This window comes from Ochotona princeps, chromosome 4 (genome assembly GCF_030435755.1).
Source record: "Ochotona princeps isolate mOchPri1 chromosome 4, mOchPri1.hap1, whole genome shotgun sequence".
Taxonomy (NCBI): domain Eukaryota; kingdom Metazoa; phylum Chordata; class Mammalia; order Lagomorpha; family Ochotonidae; genus Ochotona; species Ochotona princeps.
This window is the reverse complement of record NC_080835.1, coordinates 90,316,260-90,340,698: the sequence shown is the minus strand read 5'-3', so window position 1 is coordinate 90,340,698 and position 24,439 is coordinate 90,316,260. Positions and strand designations below refer to the sequence as shown.

Here is a 24,439-nt window from a genome sequence, read left to right as displayed (position 1 = left end):
ATAAGCCTCCCTAGAAGTGTGACAATTTTGCACACAAATATATCTTTCTTGGCAACACCTGAAACCTTTATTGTAGCTGTTATAACTGTGGCAAAAGAGATGAACTTACAGCAGCAGAAACATGATTATTTCTTGCAAAATAAGTTTGATATTAAAAAAAAGTGTTAGATTGAAAAGCATGGGTCCAGGGCAGATTTTCTAGAGCTCACATTTAGTGCTTACATACTATTTAGTTTTCTTAACTCAGATTATTCATATGTTGTACAGATAATAATAAAAGCTGCCTCAAATGATTGTACAAGTCAAATACTTTAAAATTGGGTAAGAAAAGCCTGGCATATATAATCTATATCTTATGTGATGTACTACATAAAACCAATATATGCAGAAGATCTATTAGCTGGAAAATCTTTACAGACTATAAAAACACTCCTGTGTAGTATAATCATTCACTTACCAGATATTGTCTACTATGTATATCAGGCATTGGGCTATATCACAAGAATACAGCAATAAGAAAACAAAATTTAAAAAGAAAAAGAAGTAGTTGGGGATACCGAGACCATACCATGGCAAAAAAAAAAAAAAAAAAAAAAAAAACTTGTCATAGCAGTACCATTTGCAATAGCTACAAAAAAATTTAAATATCTTGGAATAAATCTAACCAAGGATGTGAAAGATCTCTACAATGAAAATTGCAAAACATTAAAGAAAAACAGAGACACAAAATTTAGAAAAACCTGCCATGTTCGTTGATTGGAAGAATCCCATCAAAACATCCATAGTACACAAAGTAATTCACAGATTCAATCTGATCCCAATCAAAATATCAATGACATTTTTCTTGGACCAAGCTAAAATTCATATGGAAACACAGGAATCAACTTTAAAAAATAAAACAAAGTCAGACATATCTTAATACCAGATTTCAGGACAGAGTATGTGGCAGTACTAATGGCAGCAGCCTAGTACTATCACAAAAACAGATGCAGACGAGCACAGTAGTACACAAAGCCCCCAAATTAATCCATGTATCTACAACCAACTATTCTTTGACAAAGAAATAAGATAGTTTCTTCACCAATTTACTAATATTTCTAAATAAGATTCACAAAAGATCCCTGGCATACACTAGAAAGAAAGCAAAAGGAAAGACAGCCAAACACTCAGGATTAGGCATCATTCAAAAAACAAAAATAAAACCCTAAAAAGCAGTTCACTTCTATCCACAAATACTGTTTGTAGTGGAAAGAATGTAGAATGCTGAAAGTGAAAAGAAGTGAAAGAACATACCTGCCTTCTGTATTCTAAAGCAGGTTCATAAAGCTTCCATCCATTCTCAGGGAACATTTCTTTGTATTCAAAAGCAAAAAGAGGCTGGAAAAATTAAACAGAGGTAACAGATGTAAAAGCATTGTGAAAACGAATGAGTCAGAAATACACCCTTATCATACCCAAGGTATTTTTCTTAGACTTATTTATTTAGGGATCGTCACAATGGCTCATTAGCTAATCCTTCACCTCAAAGCACCAGAATCCCATATGGGTGCCAGTTGGTATCCTAGCTGTTCCATTTCCCATACAGCTCCCTGCTTGTGGCCTGGGAAAGCAGTCGAGGACGGCCCAAAGGCTTGGGACCCTGCACCTGTGTGGGAGACCCAGAAGGAGCTCCTGGCTCCTGGCTTTGGATCAGCTCGGCTCTGGCTGTTGTGGCCATTTGAGAAGTGAACCCGCAGATACATCTTTCTCTCTCTCCTTCTCTCCATAAAATTACCTTTCCAATGAAAATAAATAAATTCTCAAACAAAAAGAATTATTTATTTGAAAGGCTGAACAATGAGGGCAGGGAGGGAAGGAGAAGAAGGAAGAGACAAAGAGAGCACGTGAGAGCAAGCATGCGCACTTGCCTCCATTTGCCGGTTTGCTCATCAAACGCCACAATAACCAGGTCTGTGCCAAGCAGAACAGGAACTCCATCGCTGTCTTCCACATGGCTGGCAACCCCAGTACTTGGGCTCTTCTGCTGCCCTCCTGAGCACATTACTGAATTGGCAGCAGAGTAGCTGGAACTCAGACACTTCAACACCACTCCCCCAAATGTTTCATTTACTTATTTGCAAAATTATTTGTATTAGTATCCTCTTTTTGTAACTTATTTATATAAAGCAAACAGATTTCACAGATTTAGGAGCATAGTAACACTCCCTATCCTATCTTCCCTCCTGCCGCATTCCCCACCCACCTTCCCCTTTCTTACTGTTCTTTGTTTAATGTATACAATGGCATCTTCCCACGTCAGTTTGCAACCACATGCTTACCACTCCATTAGGTGAAGATTTCAACACACAGTAAGGTAAAAAAAGAAACCTACAAAGGCTATAAACAATATGAAATCTCAAAATGTCAATCCTGCTCATGTAGATTATATATTTTTTTAAATAATCTCTGTATTAGTTACCACAGATCAAGAAAAACATGATATTTATCTTTTTGGGACTGCCTTATTTCACAAAGCATAATAGCTTCCATTTTATCCATTTCATTGCAAAAACCAAGACCCTATTTGTTTTTATGGCTGAGTAGTATTCCATGGGACATATACCATATTTTCTTTATCCATTTATCCACTGATGGACATAATGGTTGATTGCATATCTTGGCTATAGTGAATGACTCTTCAATAAACATAAATGTACAAACAGCTTTTTTTATAAGATAATTTCATTTTGTTTGGGTAAATTTCTAGGAGTGGGACAGCTGGGTCAATTGGCATACATTTTTGTTCAGCGTAGTTTTTATGGCTTTGAGAATATACTGTTTTCTACTTATATTTAATAATTTAAAAAAGCATAAAAACCTACCACATTTATTAAATGCTAACCTATCAAATTTTCTTCAAATACTATTGGTAGCTTCTTTATATTTGGTTCTAAGAAGTAAATAATCTGACATTATGACAGGAATAGCAGCTAAGTAGCTAAGAAGTTTTGCTTTCTTTAAAAAAAAGACACCTGAAATATATTTCTATTTTTTGGCATATAATTATTCATTTATCATTTTTACAGACATGGTTGCAGAAGCCATAAGTAAAAAATGGAGAGCGGGCATTTAACTGCGTGATTAAGACAGGCACGTCCCACATCACAGCACCCAGCCAGATTCCTGGCTCTGGCTCCTCTTCCTGCTAACGTAGACACCGAGACACAACAAGAGTGGTTCTAGTACAACTGGGTCTCTCCTCTCGTATGGGAGGCGGAGGCTACATCCCCAGCTCCAGGCTGCCGTCTACACCAGTCCTACACAAGTGTGCATGCTTACCTCCGCCTCCCAAACAGGTAGAAAAAGGAAAAGGGAAAGGTACAGGGAGAAGACCATGTTCATTCCAAATTCTATCCTATACGAACGGGTTCTTGAGTAACTGCTTACCTGGACCTACTTTCATCTCTACAACAAAGAAAGGTAAAATTCACCACAACATGGCTTCTAAGGGAGCCTAACTACAGACGGTGCACAGTAGGAATTCACAGTTCCCGTCTTTCCCACCAGTATTGCTAATAGAAACTGTCAGCTCTCAATTTTAAAAGGCATGTCAAATCCTACCAAAAACTACACATAACGTTTTCATCATAGAAATATCCTGGCTAGAAACATCATGTAACTGTCTGGAACGCAGGAATGGACCTTTAAAATCAACTAACCAAGCTTCCTCACTTCATACATAAAGAAAGTGGTCCACAAAATTAGATTAAACCTAAATTATACATCCAGTTAAATGTCAAAGCAGGTATATAAATGCAGAGACTCTACACAGATATGTTTCTTTAATTACAATAATTATACTGCAGATTCTTTTAAAGATAAGAAATATCTTACCAGGTTATTAGAGACAGGAAATGCATATTTCATTAGATTCTCAAATATAGATCTTCTTGTTCGCCCCTCAGGCTTATGAGCGAATCGTAAATTCCTAATATCCTAGAAAAGATTTAAGATCCAAGTTATCTATTTTTTCCTCAATTTTTAAATAACGAATAAAAAAGGTTACTTGGAACTTTCTTATAAAATGTCTAATTCCAAAGCAAAAATAGCTCCTGAAGACAGAAAGTATACTGATTTATTGGTTCTTAAAAACACACACGACAGTCAAGTCCACGGCATAATACAGAGGGCAGAAACTACACCAACGCTTACAGCCTCAGAACAGACAGATGCCAGAGGCAAGCGCTTCAACCTGGGGGTCAGCACTCTGAAAGCCCACTTCTGTCAGTCGCTTCTCAGCCTTTCGCTAAGATCCAGTGAAGTCTACTTTTGTCATGAACTTCTCCATAAAACCCTGATTCATTGTTGTTACCTCTCCATCTTGTCTCTGATTATTTCTCTACTTACTATTCTTTCCCTTGGACAATCTCTTGCTAATCTAATGAATCCAAACTTTGTCTAAATGTTTCACTTTACTACACATTTTCAACACTGACAGAACATTCGCAAAAATGAGACATAATGTGATCCAGAACTGAGATGTACATGGATGAGCATTCATTGGGCCATAAGAACAGGAACCTAGAAGAGTCAGACATGTTATTAAATACCTAGGACTCACTGGTACAGATGTAGCAATTTAAGCTTCATTCAAGTAACCACGCATCTAAAGAATGCTTGTAAACAGTAGGGATAGTCTATACAGTTTTTCACACATTGTTTCTGAAAAACTGTAAGAACTAAAAATTAAAACAAAATAGCTGATGAAGAATATATCATATCCAGTTCTCCCACTACAATGTACCATGCATTAACTAGTCAGCGCTTATGCTCCCAAATTTTAAATTAGAGGCATTAATATCTATTGTGCCCTTCTAACAGAACACTGAGACTAAAAGTGAAATAATGAATGTGAAAGTATTCTGCATCCTGGAAAGTGTTAAGTACATAAAGAGAGCTATTCTAGACATAAGTTGCTAGAAACTTACTAGCAAATCAAAACGTGCAGACTGAAACGAACCCAAAATTAAATCAGTATAATGCATGAATCACCTTCATTATTATATTTTTAAATACTGCTTCCTTTTATAAGAAACAACATGTCTGGTATGGAATCCATACCAGACTTGTTCTTTCCAGAAAGCAGTTTCTGAGCACAGGCTCCTGACCGCTATTCAAGCCCAAAAATCACACACATAATAACATTTACCTTGCACACAGTTTCCAGTCCATACGAATTTTCACCTCGACTAGAAGCACCACCAATTTTTTCTACTCTATTTATTACACCAAGAGAAGCATCTAAAACAAATGGGGGATCCTAAAAGAAGGAAAGAAAAACTAAGCAACCAGTACTGTACAACAGTAGCTGATAAAAAGCTTAATCAGAAACAATCAAAATTGAACAAAGTTGGCCGCAAACATACACACATACATGCAAAAATGGAATGCAGCCAAAAGCTTACCCGTTCCATGCTTTTGAAATATAATCTGTAATTCGTGACAGTCAGAGTTCCTCGTACAGCACCAGTGAATGGACATATATAGGTTACATCTTTGGCTGAAAATTTAAAATAGTCACAGTTTACATACACAACTGTGTACTATACACAGTTTACCATGCATTGTTATACCTCGATAACCTTATTTTATAAAAATTATTACAATTCATACACTTCATTAAAAAGCACAAAATTAATCATTCCAGGAGACATCAGAAGCCTTATCCAAGCTTTTAACCTTGTTCTAATATAGAAAAACAGGGAAGAACTAAGGCTGGAGAGTGGTATCTTTCTCCCCAAACAGAAACCAAAGCAAACGAAAATGGCTGCCATGCTTGCCGGACCACAGAGGTGTGGTGAGAACGACAGTGGACACATCCAGGCACTCACTGTTCACTTTTCCTCTTGGTGTCTTAGCTTCCTGACTCATGTAGTGTTCCTTGGGCCACAATCCAGCAGGCCAACGCCAGGTTTAAACATAGACCATACACTTGTATTCGTGGATTTCAAAATTTGTTTCACATCAAAATAAACTCTTAACTTCCCATGATCTTTTTAAAGCACCTTCATGAAACACCAGAAATTTCTCTTTCATGTTTATATTTTTGGTGAAAACATAATAAGTAAAATGAAATGTACATAAAACATGATTTTTAGGAAAAAAAGTAAGAGGATATTATATTCATGACCCCTGATGTCCAACTTTGTAGAGAAATAATCAAAGCAACATTTTATCAGATAATAAATGATGAATCTATGTGGCACATAAAACATGCATGAGGTAGGCATCATAACTCAGCAAAAATTAGAGCCAAATATCATAAAAGTCAGAATTCCCAGTGCTCAATACAAGGGTTATATCATAAAATATTTAAAAATTCTACACAATATTATGGATCAACAACTTTCTAAAAGGCTTTTAAGGTACTCTGGGAAAAGCTAGCCATGAAATGTTTAATAAGATATGCTAACTTTCTGACTTTGTCTCTTACTCATTTTGAAGGACTAGTTGCTTTGTATGGAATTTGAAATGAGACTGATCTCTCAGTAACCATTTCGGGCCTTGAAAAACTTTCCTCGGAGTTACTATAGGTTTTAAGCTACTCTTTCCAATGCATGCTTCATTTGGAGGGACCCATTTAAAATTAAATGTACCCATCATTATAAAAAGCTACAAAAACTTCTTTTTTTCCCTTACGAATTTTTCCTCAGCCAGGAAAGCTTTGTTCAGCGTTACTAAAAAACGTTTATGAATTTCTTCCAGAGACAGGAGGCTTACTACTACTGCTCCTGGATCTTTTGGCTAAGATTAAGTGCAGGTACCTCACTGCTAAAGAAAATTCAGTCTTACTATTCTGTAGCCTGCTATTGAACATGTCCCTTTTAGTCCAGTGGCTTTTTTGTTACTTTCCCTTTTATTGTGAAATCATGAGAATTTACATGACAATGTTCCTAAAACTGAGAGTACTACAGAATCCTGTGGATTTATTCTATGCTACCATCACAATTTGTCTAGCTCTGTCCCTCTACTGTTTCCTCAGGTCATTGAGAGCAAATACCAATCACAACTGGTATTTGTAACCTCACTCTTCATAGTTTATGATCTACTTTTCAATTGACTACTTCATTTAACATTCTTAACACTTAAAAGCAGGATACACTTGCCTACAGTTTTGCATGAGAATATCAGGGCTCAGAAACATGGAATAAACTGCCTGATGTTTCAGAACCACTAACTGCTTTGATTGAGACTTGGATTCAGTTCCTCCGATTACAACTTAAAGGTCTCCCCAGCACATCCTGCTTCTGCTTTCACAGAGCTCAGCCACTAAGCATAGTGTTACACTGCCTCCTTTGTGGAAGCTGAATTCCTACACTGTGGCAACATCTGCATTCCTGATGTGGACAAGCCACCAAACTGTGAGCCCGTCACTGCCCTAAGGCATGCTACTGCTGTTTCTAACACTGCTGTAACTTTTTAAAAACAATGTGCTGGTCGGGGTGATGGACTGTGCCGGGCCCTGTGCTTGCTGGAGCATACAGGAATCTGGTCTGGGAATACCTCAAGGTTTCTTTGGAGATCTCCCTAATCGAACTGCTGGACTCAGAGCTCTAGCCGGGAAAAGACAGAGGACGGAACAGGTCAATCATTCATCTCAGCTATAAGCTGGCAGCGAAATATGGGGCAAACGGAGACTTTATGATGGACCATATCAATCAGTGGACGACCTCATCGAGTGAAACTGGCAGCGATTCATAACTGGAGAACTATTAAAACCACTTGAGCAAATATCTCAGAGCACGCCCCACATCCGGGACTTGGGGTGGGTGGGAAACCGGGTGGGGCTTCTCCCTCAATATCCCCCTTTACCTCAGATACATGATGGAAACAATATGGACATAATGGTATTACCCACTTCCCTATACCCCCTGAACCTTTTTTTTTTAACCACAATTAACTATGTAAAGATTGTCAACAATACAATAAAATAAAAAAAAAGTTGAAAAAGAAAAAAAAATGCAAAATAAAAAACAATGTGAACCCTAGACCTGCATTAAGCCAATTAAAAACTGAAGTGCTTTTCAAACACAAATTTAATATATGCAAGTTTACCCTAACAAACAATTCCCAGTAATCCTCTCACAGCAGTCAAGTCTATATACATAATTTCAAATTAAGATGTTAAAAATTACATTTTTTATTCCTCTAATTTATCCAATAGTGGTACTCAAGGATTTTGGATTTACTAATCTCAGTTACTCACTCTGATCACAGAGGAAGAAACCATTGTTTCTAAGAGATATACCAAAATGACCTTGAGAATATATACCAATGAGGTTAACACACATATACAAATAAATGCAATGCATGAGAGTATATAATCTAAACAAAATACAGTAAACACCCTGAAAAACACAGAGAAGGTTCAGCTGTGGGAGTCACCCCCACCCCTTGGCAGGTGTCCTCCAGATAGTAGAGACAATGAAAAAGTACACAGTGCGAAAGACAGCACTAAGCAAAGGTACAGAACATATTGTGATCAAAGCAGGAGCCTAGTCTGTCTCCTATCTCTCCTGCACCTCCCTCTCATCACTCCTCAATAATCCCCCACTGGCTCTTATTCCGCATAGTGTAAAATGACAATGTTTTTGAAGGCTACATTCTTCATCCTCTTTCTCATACTATTCTTACTGTCCTCCTCCCCAGTTTCAAGTGATGTCTATGTGACAATGATTCCCAAACATCGACTTCAAGCCTGGATATCTCGTCCAAGCTTCTCTTATCTCTTTATTAGATGCTGCATGGCACCTGAAGTATCTAACAGGTACCTGCAATACAACACCCATAAATATTATACCAAGGTCTCTTGAAAATGGAAAAAAGACAATAAATTCAAGAAATTTTTAGCAATTAGCTCTCCAAATCTATTAAGAGGCTAGATGTCAAGAGTTCAGGCAAAAATGAACAATCTAGGAATAACCATCAGATGTCTGACCGGGGGGAATGGACAAACGCTACTGCTGTCAGCTGAAACAGAAAATGCAATAAAAAGTGAGCTAAGGACTAAAGGTCATGATTTAACTTTTGGAAATCTTGAGTATAAAGTTCATATAGAGTAACCAAAGGCATGTGCCTCAGATGGAATTGTTTGTTTGCAAGCATTAAACCATGCATGGCAGATGCACTGACCAATGTGGATATGATCAACCAAAAAGAATATATAGAGGAAAAGGAAAGTGGAATACTGATAAACAGATGAGGAACCAACAATAGACATGAGTGGTAATCTCGAAGCGTCTGTGAGACCCAGTAGCTCAGAGGAAGCACCAAGGGCATAAGATTCGCAACAGGAAACAAGAAACTGCCACATTAATAGCTATAACTTGATCAGCTAGGTACTCTCCCGTGCTGCGGTTCCTTCCTCCACAAAAATGGAGTTATTATTTCTCAGAATATCACTGAGGAAGATTAAATGTGACGGCAAGCACTCAGTGTAACTGTTACCATGCTATAATATCCACTGCTGACAATATCTAAGTTTGAAGTTCAGCAGATTCACAGCGTAGGTCTGTGAGCCGAGTAGGGGTAGACAAGATTTAGAGGTTATTTAATCAAAAGTCAAGAAAAGGAAAAATTCAGTAGCTACCATCAATCCATTTAGGATACAATGCCTTCCTTTAGTCTCATTTTTTATACAACAAAATGAAACTTGGGGAAAATTAGCCACTTAGGAGTTTTAAGTCCTTTCTTAAAAGGATTGAAGCAACAGTGTTTAGTTTGGCTGGGAAGCCATTTACAAACTGAGTACTGTGTGAATGGCTGGGGAGCAGATGTATCTTAGATTTCAGATTTCTTTCAGGTTTTGAAATATTTCTACAGACTATCAGTTGTATGTCACTAACTGAAAATCTCAAATCCAAATATTCTGTACATTATCACATTGATGAAAAAGCAAAAGCATGAGAGGGAAAAAAATGTATATGTTCATTTGCAGGCTCCAGTCCACATGATAAGTACTAGGCTGGAGAGAGAAAGAAAGGCTTGATTTGTAATAAAGATGAACTATCTTTTTCCAAAATTTTGCCTAAACTTATTCAGAAAACAAAATTATAACAGCAGCAAACAAGATTGCCTTAAGATAGTTATTTTTACTATTCAATGTTTTATATCTTCCTTCACATAAAGTTTTTTTAAAAAAAGTCACATTCAAAGAAAATAAAACAAACCATGAAAGCAGCAGCAAATAATTCAATGTGCCTGTCCCCAAGGAGTGCAAACATGAACACGACCAACAGGGCTAGGCCTACACTTAGAAAACAACACACTACAGGAAAAGCGGCAGGGAATGCAAGCTGACTCTGGCATTTATTTATTCTATGTATCCTGAAAACACCAAATGGCTGTACAGTCAGAAAGGAGGAGGAATTAAACAAAAAATGTCATTACAGACCCATGTCTTTAATATTTTCTCCTGGAAGCAGCGGTGGTTCTTCCATTTCTGCCAATTTGTTAGACTCCCTCAGGACCTAGATGGGGGGGGAAGAGGGGTGGCAAGAAAAAAAACTTTTTATTTTTTTTTATTCAAAGTCCTGATTTTCCAAATTTCTACTGAGTCTACTTGCTCTTCAAGTTATGTTATACCACATACATCACTTTAAGTCCAATGACAAGAGCTACAGTGTTGTGTAACATGAACTTGGTGCTTTTCTAGAAAGTGTTTACTAAGAACCTAATTCATGTCAAAACACTTGACATTCATACACACAAAATATCTGTCTTTTCACATCAAATTCTATAACAACCTAACAATAACAGATGGGTTACATTCTCATCTCAGGGAAAAGAGAACAACATGGTAATTAACTTGGTCAACATCAAGCACTTAAAATGCCAGTGTCTGGATTTGGGTTATAGTTGCGGTGGAGTACAACACTCCTTCGCTTTCCATAAAGCCATGGTGCAGTTAGACCTGAATAAAATGAGGCCCTTATGTATAATTACCACTTAGACATATTGGAAAGGATGTTGACAAAGAATCTATATTGCCAAGAAGCAATTATTGAGAGGTTATTCTGTTATTCTGTTTACAGTGTTATACTAAAATAAAGAAAAGTAGAAACACAGTGTTCTGAGGAAGGTAAAACACAAAGACAGCACACATGTACCCCAAGGTGTCAATGCTAAATAAGATATACTCCATTAGTTACCAAAATCATTCCTTCTCTATCCATTTCTTTCACTGTCAAACAGTAAGTTTTCGTCTCCAATTTTTCACCTCCCTTTAATTCCACAACAATTTGCAATCAGCCACTGCCACTTAACCCCACTGCTTCAGGGAACCTGCTCTCTCATGAATAACTGTCTTATTATTGAGGGAAATGAGCATTTCTCAGTCTATTTTTATCTCTCAGCCACATTTGACACTGAATATACTTAGTGTCTCTTGAAAGCATACCATCTTGGCTAAACTATGTTTCTGACCATTCACTGATGGCAGCTTTTATGTACTTTCTCTTCCTTTTCTGCTAAGAGGTTTGTAATAAACTCCTTTTCCACTTTATTCTACACCTAAGGATCTCACACCTATCTAGGACTTAAACTAACTTCAATCTATATAGATCCATAAAGATCTCAGTTTCTATTTACATAATGTACCTGCCCAATATTAATCCACATCTGGATATACCAATGATACTTTGGACTCATTAGACCTTAAACTTTTCTGGTTCCCTACTTAGCAAATGGTACTATCATCTATTTGGCTATCTAGCCATTATTTAACACAAAGAGCAGTAGAATCAACACATTCAAGTCAGCTTCTTTGATTTTGGTTTGTTTCATTACACTGAACACCAATACCACTGAGACTCTCTGGCCCCAGTCCCCCGGGGAAAAAAAAACTTTCAATAATTTTAATTAGCTCTTGACATTATTTTCTTCCATTTAAATAGTAGGCTTAAAGAGCTCAAAAGAAGTGGGGACCAGGGAGGGGGAAGCAAGGTATTAACACCTTAAAAGTCACTTTTTGTAAGCCTTTAGAACTGGCTTAAATGGCCTCTTTGCATGAGTTCCTGTCTTGTAATTACCACACCACTCTAATTCCCCGTTGGCCCTCCTCTCTGCATTCTAGACCAAGTATAGAGAAATCATATTGACATTTCTGAGCACTCAAAACCAATGTCAGATGAACCACATATTTAGTAAATCATCTAGTAAAAAGAGGAAATAGGCATTTAGTTGGGCAGTTTAGGTGCCTATATTAGACATCAGGGTATCTGGCTTTGAGTCGCAGTTCTAGCTAAACTCTAGCTTCCTGACAGCACAGATCCTGGGAGGCAGAAGTGACGGTTCAAGTAAATGAGTTCCTGCCCAACCACAGAGAAGAATTGAGTTTCCATTTCCTAGCTCCAGCCATAGTGGAACCCTAGCTACCGTGGGCACTGGGGGAGTAAACTAATAAAGAGCAGTTCATTCTCTCTCTCTCTCTCTCTCTCTCTCTCTCTCCTTTCTTCCTCTCTTCCCACCTTACTCCCAAATAAAGCTAAACTGAGATAGACAATTTAATAATATGTATTCTTTAACCCAAAAAACATTGCACTTCTGACATGTAAAAATATTTTTTTAAGTTTAATACTATTTGAAAGGCGAAGTTACTAAAAGAAAGAGAGGGAGGGAAACAGCTTCCACCCACTGATCCCCAAATGGCTGAGACAGCCAGGGCAAGGCAAAGCCAAAGGCAGGAACCAGGTTAGGGACTTAAGGACGGTGACCACACTGTGTTACTCTCCCAGGTGCATTAACATGTAGCTGACCTAGAAGAGGAGCATACATGACATGAAACATTACTCATATGGGAAGTGTCACAGGTTGCAGCCTTACCCACCATACTATGATACTGGCCCCTATTATTAAAGCATTAATGACACAATTTACATTATTTGTATTCAAACTATGCATTCAAATCTCCAGGGTGTATTTTATATTTATGACATCTCAAAGACTGGTAACAATTCAAGTGCTCGGTAGTCCTATGTCTAGTGGCTCTTACGTTGGGCAGTGCAAACCCAATGAATTTAATATTCCTGTATTATATAAACATTGCTATCTTACTCCAAAGTTCACTGAAGGCCAATAACTAAGACCTACAAACAACTGCTGAACAAATCTACAATCTAAACAAATTTATCATTTTGAATGCTTGACAATGTGTTTCAACAAGCAACTTTAATGCACTACCTACATAGCAGAGTGTGTGTGCACACATACTCCACAAGTCAGAAAATGTCATCTTTATTGAATGCTATCCAGTCTAGGAGAAAAACGGGATAAAAATGTGTCATACACAAGAACACAGACTTCCTGGATTCAAATCCTGATTGTACCACATATTATTCAGTAACTCTTAGGCAACATGTTCATCTTTTCTATGCCTCCATTTTCTTTTCCAAGAAATTGTAATATTCGCAGTTCCACAAATACAATGTTATACACGAGTTCATTCATTTATTGCATTTTTATCAGAGTTTGCAAATGATACACTTAAGAGCTGTTTATTATTAATGCAAGTTCAGACTAACAATTGATTGTCACATCTACTAAGAAGATATTTCTTCTAATTGCAATAACAACAGAATTAGTTCAAACTATTTTAAAAAATCAAACAATGCTGGACCTGTGAAAGAACAGAAAGAAACACATTTTGTCTTCCCTTAAGAATGCCACTTCACTCACCGATCCAAGATGGGATCACTTAACTGAGCAGTAGCTCCCATATCTCATAGGTATACTTTCTTGACTTCCTCTATATACTGGGAAACTACAATCCCCAGAAAGTATATGTGTTGTGCACAGGAGAAGAAAGGAGTTTATTTATGTTACAAACAGAGGAGTTTATAACACAAAAGGTATAATCCTCATTTTTAAGACACAAATATCACATGTGGACAACCCTAAATGTTCTTACACTTTCTCTGACCAGAATATCAGAGAGCGAAACAAATGATGAGAAACAGTGTAAGACTGCATCTTTGTTGAGCAGAGCTGCAGCACAGGACTCCACTAGAGATTACACTGTGTAGCTGAAGATACAAAAAGGAACTCAAACTAACTCCCAATTGACAGAGCAGGGTCACTGCAAACCATGTGGTGATAAACAGCAGCTCTGAACAACTTTATTCTTAATAAAACAGAAGAGAAAAAATAGAGCCCCCCCAAAAAAATTACCTGAGAAAAAGAAAAATCATCCTGGAATGTCTTAAAAAAATCATCATTCTAAAAATATTCCCTACAGGTGTAAAAAGAAATACAAAAATATTTACAAGCTATTTAGCATATTCAAAAGAAACTTAAAAGGATATTTGTCCTATTTCCTAAGGCACTGGAACAGGAAGCAGTAAGAGGCACACACAGAAAGGGTAAGATGCTGAATGATTACAAGGAAATTCTGAAATGCACTACCAAACCCAATCTGTGTGCAGTTAGTAAAGAGGTGGATTATTCAGGAACGCAACATTAACACTGTGGGGCAACATTTCAAGTGCTAAGAGAGTTTGCAGAAAATTTGAACAAAGATAAAATCATGAGAGAAAATGATTAAGAAGCAAGGTAAGACTTCTATCTTTCAAAGAAAAAAAAAAAGGCTGAGTAAATGAAGATGTGCTTTTCAACTCAATAAGTATTTTTAGATACATTGATCAAAACTGTTTCCATAGCCCACACATGATCAACAAAACCTGGACACAAACACAAGCACGTCTTGGTGAGCCTTTTGAACTGCAAGGCTTAAAAGACAAAATAAAAAAATACAGGTAGGAAAAAAAATAAAGAGAAATTACCTTCAAATGAAGTAAGACCAGGTTAGCTTCAGATTTATCTATAATATCATATTCTAGAAGGCAATAACAAGATGTCATCAGAGACAGGAAGGAAAATGATTCTGCTGTGTGTTTAATGGCAATATGAAGTCACTTCCAGATATGCTAGGTCTCAGAAAACTTTAATAAGGAAAAAAATTACCTGAAGCTATTTCTCAGGTGAAAAGAGGCATTGGGAGGTGTAAAAATTTAAATTCATGTAAGGATTTGTGGTATATGAGGAAGTTTTTATTTCCTGAATAACCTCCATCCCCCCACAAAAAGCCTCGAATCACTATAAACAAAATAATAACTCGTAAGTCTTAACTCCATTGTCATGCAATTGTTTAAGATTACATTATTTCCATGTTTTAGGTTTCCAACTAAATAAAATAGCGATGTCATAAAGAGATATGCAAAATAGCATTAAAAAATGTAAGCTCCTTCTTGTTAGTGACAGCAGCATCACAAGAGCCTTCGTGATCTTTTCTCACAGTGGCCAACTCACATGGTGCCCTGCTCCTCAGCTCTAACACACCCAAAGGATGACCACCCGAGACGGCATTTCACACAGAGCACTATGAATCAATCACTTCTCTCTCCCTCCTCATGTCATGTCCAACTCAAATTACCAAATTCTAGATTTAACAAGATCTATTATAGAAAAGACAGCAAATATTTTCCTTTCAATATTTCTGTGGGTCAAAGAGATATCAGGAATATTCAAGTATAGGGGACAACTTGGGGAAATTAATAGAATGGATTTAATGTTTGCTTAACAGAAGAAAGAAAATAGTTTAAGAAACTAAAATGGAGTTAAAGCTTATGGTATCTTGCTACACATTTTAAAAAGAAGGGATGAGGATTTTGAAATATTTTAGTAATACTAAAGAAGGCTTCGACAGGAATTCATGTTATATAAGAGTATTTGAAAGTCAGGGGTACAGACATGGTGGGGGCAGGTGAGAGGGAGAGGCACAGGAGAGGGAGGAGAGAAAGACACGGAGAGGGAAAAGGGGAGTAAGGAGAAGGAGAATTAATCCACTCACCAAAATATAGTCACAACAGCCAGTGTTGAGCAAGGCATAAACCAGGAGCCAGAAACTTAACCCTGGCCTCCCATGTTGGTGACAAAAGCCCAAGTATTTGGGCTGACTTCCCCTAGTATCCCAGGAGTATCAGCATAAAGCTGGATGAGAAACAGTAGGAAAACCCAAGTCAGCACTCTGATACAGGATCCTGGCATCACAAGCTTAAGCCTATCCCACTGTACTACAAGGCTGGCCTCTAGAACACAATTTTAGTGGCAGAATTCAGACAGTGTATGTGTGTGTAAACTTTAACATGTAGAAATTTTCATAATGCAATCTTGGGGGGGAAGGTAAGCGTCATCAACAGGACTAGTCATACAAAGAAGCATTACTGTAAGGCCCGGCACAATTTCTCAACTGGCTAATCCTCCCCTTATAAGTGCCAGGATGCCATATGGACACCAGTTCATGTCTCAGCTGTTCCACTTCCTATCAAGTTCCCTGTTTGTGGCCTTGAAAAGCAGCAGAGGATTTGGGGCCCTCAACCCACGTTGGAGACCTGGAAGAAGCTCCTGGCTCCTGGTTCCTGATGGTTCAGCTCTGGCTTCTGTGGCCATCTGGGGAGTGAACCAACAGATGGAAGATCTTTCTGTCTCTCCTCCCTGTAAATCTGCATTTCCTATACAAATAAATCTTAAGCAGCATCAGCAGCATCACTAGAGCCTTCCAAAGGAGACAGATGGTATGGTCAAGGAAATTCACAAAACTGAGCAAAAGATAAAGTGATAATCGTTGAGAGAATTATTTAAAATCCTAGATTACTCTAAGGAGGTAGAAATCAGCATGAAATAATATATTGGCAAGAGTGACCAAATCTGACCCTAGGATTTTCAAAAAACATGGAGGCAGTTATATAAATCATATTTGAGGATTTGTATGCTACTCAGAGAAGAGATTCAATGAAGACATAATGTAAGGTCAAAGCAAAAAATGCATCTCAAAAAAATCCAGGAGCCAAATTTCTGTAAAAAGGAGGGGAGGTTGGGGGGGTGGGTTGGAGAACAAAGAGCACAAAGCAGACTGATTCACGCTTGTTACTTTTTTTTCAGCATTCACATGAAAATACCTTCAGTGCAGAATAAATCACATAACCATGAATGGAGAGAAATTCACTTACGGAAAAATCCCCTGAAATACGTAAAACATTTTCTTTTACTGGGCAAAATGCTGTTACCGATACCCATCATGCAGCAGATTCTTGGCTGCCTGTGAAGCACCTGCCACGTCAGGCAGGATCAATACATGGCCTGCTCTTTCACAGCACTGAAGATGGTGAAGTCTGTTACCCTTATTAAAATCTTACCGGTAAGAAACTACAGGTTCAACTTTGTTTTTCACTTGTGATAGTCAATGTAGTTTTGATCTCTCCACATCCCCAAATTTCTTCCATGCCCTTTTCATCAAATTATTTTCAAACTGTTCAATAATTTTCCAGGTGATCATAATCGTCCTCTCTCCCTCCCTCTCACATTCTACCTCACTTCCCCTCCCCAACAGAACTAAGAAATCACTGTAAAGCAAATTCAGAAATCTTGATCTGGAGCTCTGCAACTCTACGTCAGGTTTCACATGGAACGGTAAGATGAAAAACAGGAAAGGAATGTCCTGAAATCCACAAAACACTAAAATAATAATCACTTGAAAGGGAAAAAAGAGCAAGCAATTGTTATAAATTACTCAACATTTTCTATACCTACTAAAACCAAGAATAAAATTTTAATTGGATAATTCTACTAAAGAAAGTTTATTTTATTTTTTATACAATTTGAATGGCAAGCATACAGTGGGCAAATGAACCAAACAAAAACTTGAACAGGGCAAAGCAACCTACTGACATGTGGGATGAATTTACTGGTTATACATCTGGAAGCACATCTAAATTCTAGCACAAGAAGCCCTTTCTTTTTATAACACAGTCAAGGACAACTTGGTTTTCCGTTAAAACCACAATTGTGAAGAACTGAGCAACATTACATCACCATTGATGATTCCAGCAGTCAAAAAAGTATGAGAATCTAAAGAATAGTCTGGAAATACCATTACCAAGCCATGGGTTGCACTGTACAATAAGGATACAATGAAGTCCTAACCAGCAGCGAATCACAACAGGAACATTTGAGGAAGAGGGTAGTCACAAACAGATTTAGTGAAGATTAGGTCATACTAGAGTAGGGTGGGACCCAAATTCAGCAGCATTTGTGTCCTTACAGAATGACAGCCACCTGAGGACAGGGGGCACGTGCTGTGCAGACACAAGCAGAGGCTACGCTAATCTAGAACCCAAGGTACACCAAATTGTTGTTCTTCACTAGCAACGAGAAGACCCGGGACAGATTTTCTCCCACAGCCCTCTTGGGAAGCAGGAAACACCATCCTTTCAGATATCAAACTCTCAGAATTGTGAAAAAATATATTTCAATTGTTTCAAGTCACCCAGTTCAGATATGCCCAACTTCAAGAAAAAAGTCTGATTTTAATCATAAACAAGTAAAATATTCTTCAGTAGATTATGCAGATAAATGAACAATGACAGATAATACAAAGAAATGAGCTATCAAGGCACAAAATGATATGGAAATACCTTAAAAGATTATTGCTGAGCTGACATGGTAGCACAGTCGGTGAACCACTAACTACAACACTGGCATTCCGCGAGCACCAGTTCATACCCCAAATCCAATCCAGCTCCCTGCGACCAGCCTAGCCCAATGCTAGCTGTTCTCCATCTCTCCACCTTTCCCTACCCCTAACTCTTTTAAAATAAATAATCTTTAAAAATGGGGGGGGTGGCATGCAATGGTAGTGCAATGGTACAAACGGCTAATCCTCCCCTTACAAGTACTGGGATTCCAAGGGGAAATCCCTGAGCCTAAGGAACTATATCATGAAAACTAAAAAATTAAAAAAAAAAAAAAAAAAAAAGAGTGCACCGGGATCCCATACAGGCTCTGGTTCATGTCCCTGCTGTTCTACTTCCAATCCAGCTCTCTGCTTGTGGCCTGCAAAAACAGTGGAGAATGAAGCAAAGCCTGGGGACCCTGCACCCATGTGGACACCTGTAGAAGCTCCTGGCTCCTGATTGGCTCTGGTCCAGCCATTGTGAATACAAGATATTTCTGTCTCTCTCTCAGTAAATCTGCCTTTACAATAAAAATAAATCCTTTTTTAAAAAAAGTTACTGCTAAGCAAAAGAAACTAAACTGAAGAGGCTGTATGTTGGTTGGTTTCAATTAAGGGAAACTCCGAAAGAAGCAAAAATGTCAAGAAATAAAAGGATCAATCAGTGCTGTGAGTTTGGATACAGGAGGGATAAACATGTTCGCTCGGTAAAGGAAATTTTTCAGGGCACTGATCTTTTGAATTATACTACAATGGTAGATACATGTTATTACAGGTATCTCACCAAGTTCATGGGAAGATGGAGTTAAAAGTTAACGCAGGAGCAGGAACTGGGCCTAGAGAGGACACTGGGTAAAACGCTCACATTCCATTTCAGCGTGGCTGCTTGAGTTCTGGTCCCTCTCCTGGTGCTAGCTTCCTGCTGATGCTCATCATGGCAGGCAAACAGGAAAGGCTCAGTTGTATGAGTGGCTGCTACTCATGCACTTCAGTTTCCAGCTTCAGCCTTCACCCAGCCACAGCTCACTGGCACGTGGGGAAGGCTCATAGCAGCTGGGACCTCTTGCCCTTTCTGTGTTTCCATATCACTGTCTCAAACTAAAAAAATACAAGATGAAACCTATCTTCCATAGACATTTTTAAAAACTGAATTATATCAAGTTAACAAATTTTACCTATTTCACAACACAGTTTTAGGAGTACAGTGATACTTCCCAGCCTAACCTCCACTCCGCCCAGGTTACACAGCCACAATCACCCTCTTCAATTTTTTTCCAACTTTTACAATGGCATGCTGTCATTTCATTTCATAATCATAGGCTTAAAACTCCACTGAATAAAGACTGCAATAAATCACAAGTAGGAAAAACAACCTACTATTCCTCAACAATGTATTTTACAGTCTCAGGCTGTAAAATAACTGAATCTCAAGATATCAACCTTTTTCACATTATATTTTTCATAGAGATTACATTTGTCCAGAATCTGTATTAGTTACCACAGATCAAGGAAAACAGGACATGTGCCTTTTCGGACTGGTTTATTTCACTAAGTATAATGGTTTCCATTACACATCCATTTTGTCGCAAAAGACGGAATTCCATTATTTTTAATGGCTGAGTGGTATTCAACAACATATAGTATATACATGTATATAATGCAAAATGTATTACATAAATTTACATATTATTTTTATAATACATTATTAATATTACCAATTGTCAAACATCATCTCATAAAATAAAGATTGTGAAAGCAAAGAAGTTAAAGGATATAATCTTAAGAAGAATGGTCAGTCATTCCAAATAGGATGGTTCATAATTTATTTTTCTCAAAACAACAGAAGAAAAAATGGGTGCTACGTCCTAGCCCAGCCTCAGATCTGGCACTTCTGTGGTCTGGTTAAGTGACCCAGCCTAGCCTGGCATGTCACATACCCATTCTGGCTCTTGCAATTGCCAGTGGGTACTAGAGCACAGCTAAGTCTGGTCCACTCCCAGACCCAGCACACACACACATGCCAACCAATGTCCCAGCCTGATCCGCCCATAGCTCCCACTCTTGCGCTCACCACAGGGAACTGCAGGCAGCAGGGAAATCCATGGAGTTCCCCCACCAGGCCTGTTTCCAGCTCCAGGCCTGGTGCATGCTGGTGGGTGCTTAACCAAACATGATTAATCCACAGTCTCAGTCTCAAGTGTTACAGCCTAACTCAGCCAGGTGCAGCCCAAACCCTGTCCTGGCTGTCCTCTGTGCCAGCAGGTGCTAAGGTCTGGCCCAGACCAGTCTGTCCCCAGACTTGGCCCACAAAAACAAGGACAAGTGTTACAGATGTGCCTGACCTGGCCAGCCACCAAGACTCAGCTTTTGTGCTCCCCAGCTGGAGCTGCAACCTAGTAGGGAAGTTCTGTGACTAACATTTTCAAGAATGTCATTTTGAGACAAACTACTAAGAAATCAACACAGTCTGACAATTACTTAAAAGGCTACTTTTAATTACATTGGAAGCATCTTAGAATGTCTTCACTGTCTTCTTCCTAGCCATATTCCTCACTCTGTTTTGGAGGGCATAAGGAATAATAGACAAACAGTAGTATATTTGGACAAGAAACACATAAAGATTTCAAATGTACATACAAAAATACTCCAAAAAGGTTATGCAAATGCATACCTTCCCACAAATTTCATGAAGTATCTTCATATGTCTAATTCTCTAGTTCATAATCTTCCTCAACTTTCTACTAGGTTGCGTTACTCACTTAAAGATTTCTTTATATATCTTGAATATTAATCCTTTATCAATTACACATGCTCTTTGTGAGTCTACTTTTCTAACAATTTGTGTGGTTTTTTTTTCACAGATTTCATACAGTAGTTTTGTGACACAGAAAATAAATTTTAGAACAATAAAAATACAATATTCTATGTAATGGTCAAAGGTTTGGAGGTCTTGTTTAAAATATTGTTGCTGATATCAGAAAGATATGGCATTTTTCTAAAATTTTGATTTCCAATTCTAAGCATTTAACCTAATGAATTAAAAGTTTTGTGTATAGGTAGGTAGGAAGCCAACTTTGAAAAACCAACTATTTTTGCTGCTTTTGTAAGTGGGACCTTTAAGTCATATTTTCCAGACATTTTTGCCAAGGTCCATGAATGAAGCATGTTTTTTATTAAGAGATTTTTAAAAGATATCTTATATCCAGCAACAGAACTGAGCTAATTAGTTCTGGTAGTGTGCATATAAATTTTCCTGGTTTTCTTAGGTAAATAATTTGTTAATAACGAAAGCTTTGCTTCTTGCTTTTTCCTTCTTACTTGCTTTTTGTTACATAACCCGTTATTTGCAAAACAAAGCTGCCAATAGTTACTTTCACTTATAATTAACTAAAATGTTACTATGTTATGGTTGGAGGTATATAACACATCAACCTGCAAAACTGGATATAATCAGATTTTATTATAAAAATGTTTATGGTTATTTAGAAAATGCAATCATTTATCAAGGAAGTGTTATTCATACCCACTTCTTAATCTCCAAAAAATACATAAGATGCAACTCTAAAGGTTTTGCAGCACAATCATGAAGTAAAAGTCTCTGCTAGTAATGTGCTAAAGAGGAATACCACCAACCTGAGACAAAATAAGGGCAAACACTCATATGCCTTCAAGTACATAATGTATTATTTAGGCCCTTCTAAGTTATGAGGCTTCTTGCCTGTCAAATTTTTATATTGTTAAAATAAGATTTTCATATTCTTTTGCCACTGGATTTAAAATTTTTTATTTTTATTTTTCAGGATATAGTCCCATAAGCTCAGTGTTTTCCCTCCCACCCTCCCCATTTTCCTTTTAATACTGCTTTCATTGTGTCCTAAGTTTTGATATGTTATGTATTGATGCCTTCATTCATTTCAAGCAGTTTATTTCCTCTTTGATTTCTCCTGTAACCCATTGCTCATTTAGAACCATATTGCTCAGTCTCCAATTATCTGCATATCTTTTGGAATATTTTGACTTGTTGGTCTCCAGTTTCATTCTATGATGGTCTGAGAAGATGCATAGTATGTTAACCTAGATCACAAGGTTGCCAGTGGTTGCTCTGGGTTTGGGGACAACTCAGGCCTGTTTAGAATGAAACCCGTGGAATGGCAAGTCTATATTGTCTTCCTGGTGGGTGCACTGCGATGAGCAGGAAGTACATTCCCTCCTGGCCTGGGGCATGTGCAGCCTGCTGTTATCCCCCCTCCCAGAGCCTTCGCCTCAGTACACAACATGGCACCTGATATGGCACTGGTAGGGGTCTGGGCCGTGAAATCCACCCGGTTCCCATAACCCTACTGCTTGGACTCTGCCACTCTGCTTCTGCTCACACTCAGATTAGACACATCAGCAGGACCTGCAGTCCTACGCCTGGGTTCACCTCCTGAATTATCAGTGAATTCTCCTTCCCACCTGGCTGTGGAGCAATTCTTACCAGAACCTGGTAGCAATATGGTTTAGGGGGCAACCCATGGGATGCCAAGTTGACATTGTTTTCCCACTGGGACCAGTGCATCGTGCTGAGCTAGAAGTGAGTTCTCTTCTTATTCCCTCATTTGTAGATCTATCAGTCTCACCGATACCCTATATAACAGAAGTTCCTAAGGAGATGCGGCTTGTAAAGAAAAGTTATCAAGGAGATGAGGTACGAGGCATGTAGCAGGCTAGATATTTATCAATTATTAAAAGCAAGTCCTTCCTCAAACTCCTTACCCTGCCCAAAAAATTACATATGAATGAAATCATGATTGCTCTTTACTTCTTAAAGACATTTATTTATTTAAAAGTCAGGGCACAGTGCAACAGCATAATGGCTGAGGTTCTCACCTTGAACGCCCTGGGATCCCATATGGGCGCCGGTTCTAATCCTGGCAGTCCCACTTCCCATCCAGATCCCTGCTTGTGGCCTGGAAAAGCAGTTGAGGATGGCCCAGGGACTTGGGACTCTGCAGGGGACCAGGAAGAAGCTCCTGGCTCCTGGCTTCGGATTGGCTCAGCTCCAGCCATTGTGGCCATTTGGGGAGTGAACCATCGGACAGATCTTCCTCTCTGTCTCTCTTCCTCTCTGTGTATCTGCCTTTCCATTAAAAAGTAAATAAATCTTAAAATAAAGTCAGAGTTATGGGGTGAATGGAAGGAGGAAGGCAGGGAGAGATATTCACTAATTGTTTCAATTCCCAAAGGATTGCGATGGCCAGGGCTGAGCCAGGTTAAAGGAAGAAGCCAGGAGGTTTCTTCATGTTTCCCATGTGGGTACAGGGCTATGCATACTTGAGCCATCTTCCACTTCTTTCCGAGGCACATTAGCTGGGTGCTGGATTGGAAGTGATACAACCAGAACTCAAACTGGTGCCTATAATGGACGCCAACAAAACAGGCAGCAGTTTAACTCACTATACCACCATCACCCATGTGATTCTTTTCTTTAAATGATACTAACACTTAGTATAGCAGTATTACTCATTGAACTCCTCAAAGATTATATGGAACAATTAAAGATTTCTTTTAAAATGAGAAAATAGAGTAAAAGACACCCTAAATATTCGAGTTTCCTTTTTAACCTTGTTGCTCCTTTAACCATTATACAATGGAAAAGATAATCAATCTTTGTGACCTATAATCATCTTAATTTAACAGCTCTGTTAGTTCAGCTAATACAATTCTCTGAGGACCTTGGTCAGTTGTGAAAGACGCTGTATGAATAAGGCATAGTGACAATACACAGAAGTAACTCCACAGTACAGAATGGATGGATAAATTTAACAGATCCCCTTTATGCTCCAATGCTAAGGTAACCCTACAACTCAAGGCACGTTTGTGCAATGTTAAATTTGAAGGACAACAGGCACTAAA

At 38.2% G+C, this 24,439-nt stretch overlaps 1 protein-coding gene across 3 annotated transcripts in view; it reads right to left on the bottom strand.

Moving 5' to 3' along the window:
- Positions 1–24,439, bottom strand: part of MTMR2 (myotubularin related protein 2) — an 86,082-nt gene that overhangs the window by 23,512 nt on the left and 38,131 nt on the right. For 2 of the 3 annotated variants that reach the window (XM_004584999.4, XM_058663998.1), the window contains 5 exons: positions 10,433–10,508; positions 5,445–5,539; positions 5,189–5,299; positions 3,874–3,975; positions 1,294–1,377 (listed from right to left, as the gene is read on the bottom strand). In XM_004584999.4, the coding sequence (XP_004585056.2) occupies positions 1,294–1,377; positions 3,874–3,975; positions 5,189–5,299; positions 5,445–5,539; positions 10,433–10,508 (468 nt within the window). The remainder of the gene's footprint in view (positions 1–1,293; positions 1,378–3,873; positions 3,976–5,188; positions 5,300–5,444; positions 5,540–10,432; positions 10,509–24,439) is intronic. The other variant, XM_058663999.1, reaches the window with a different exon arrangement.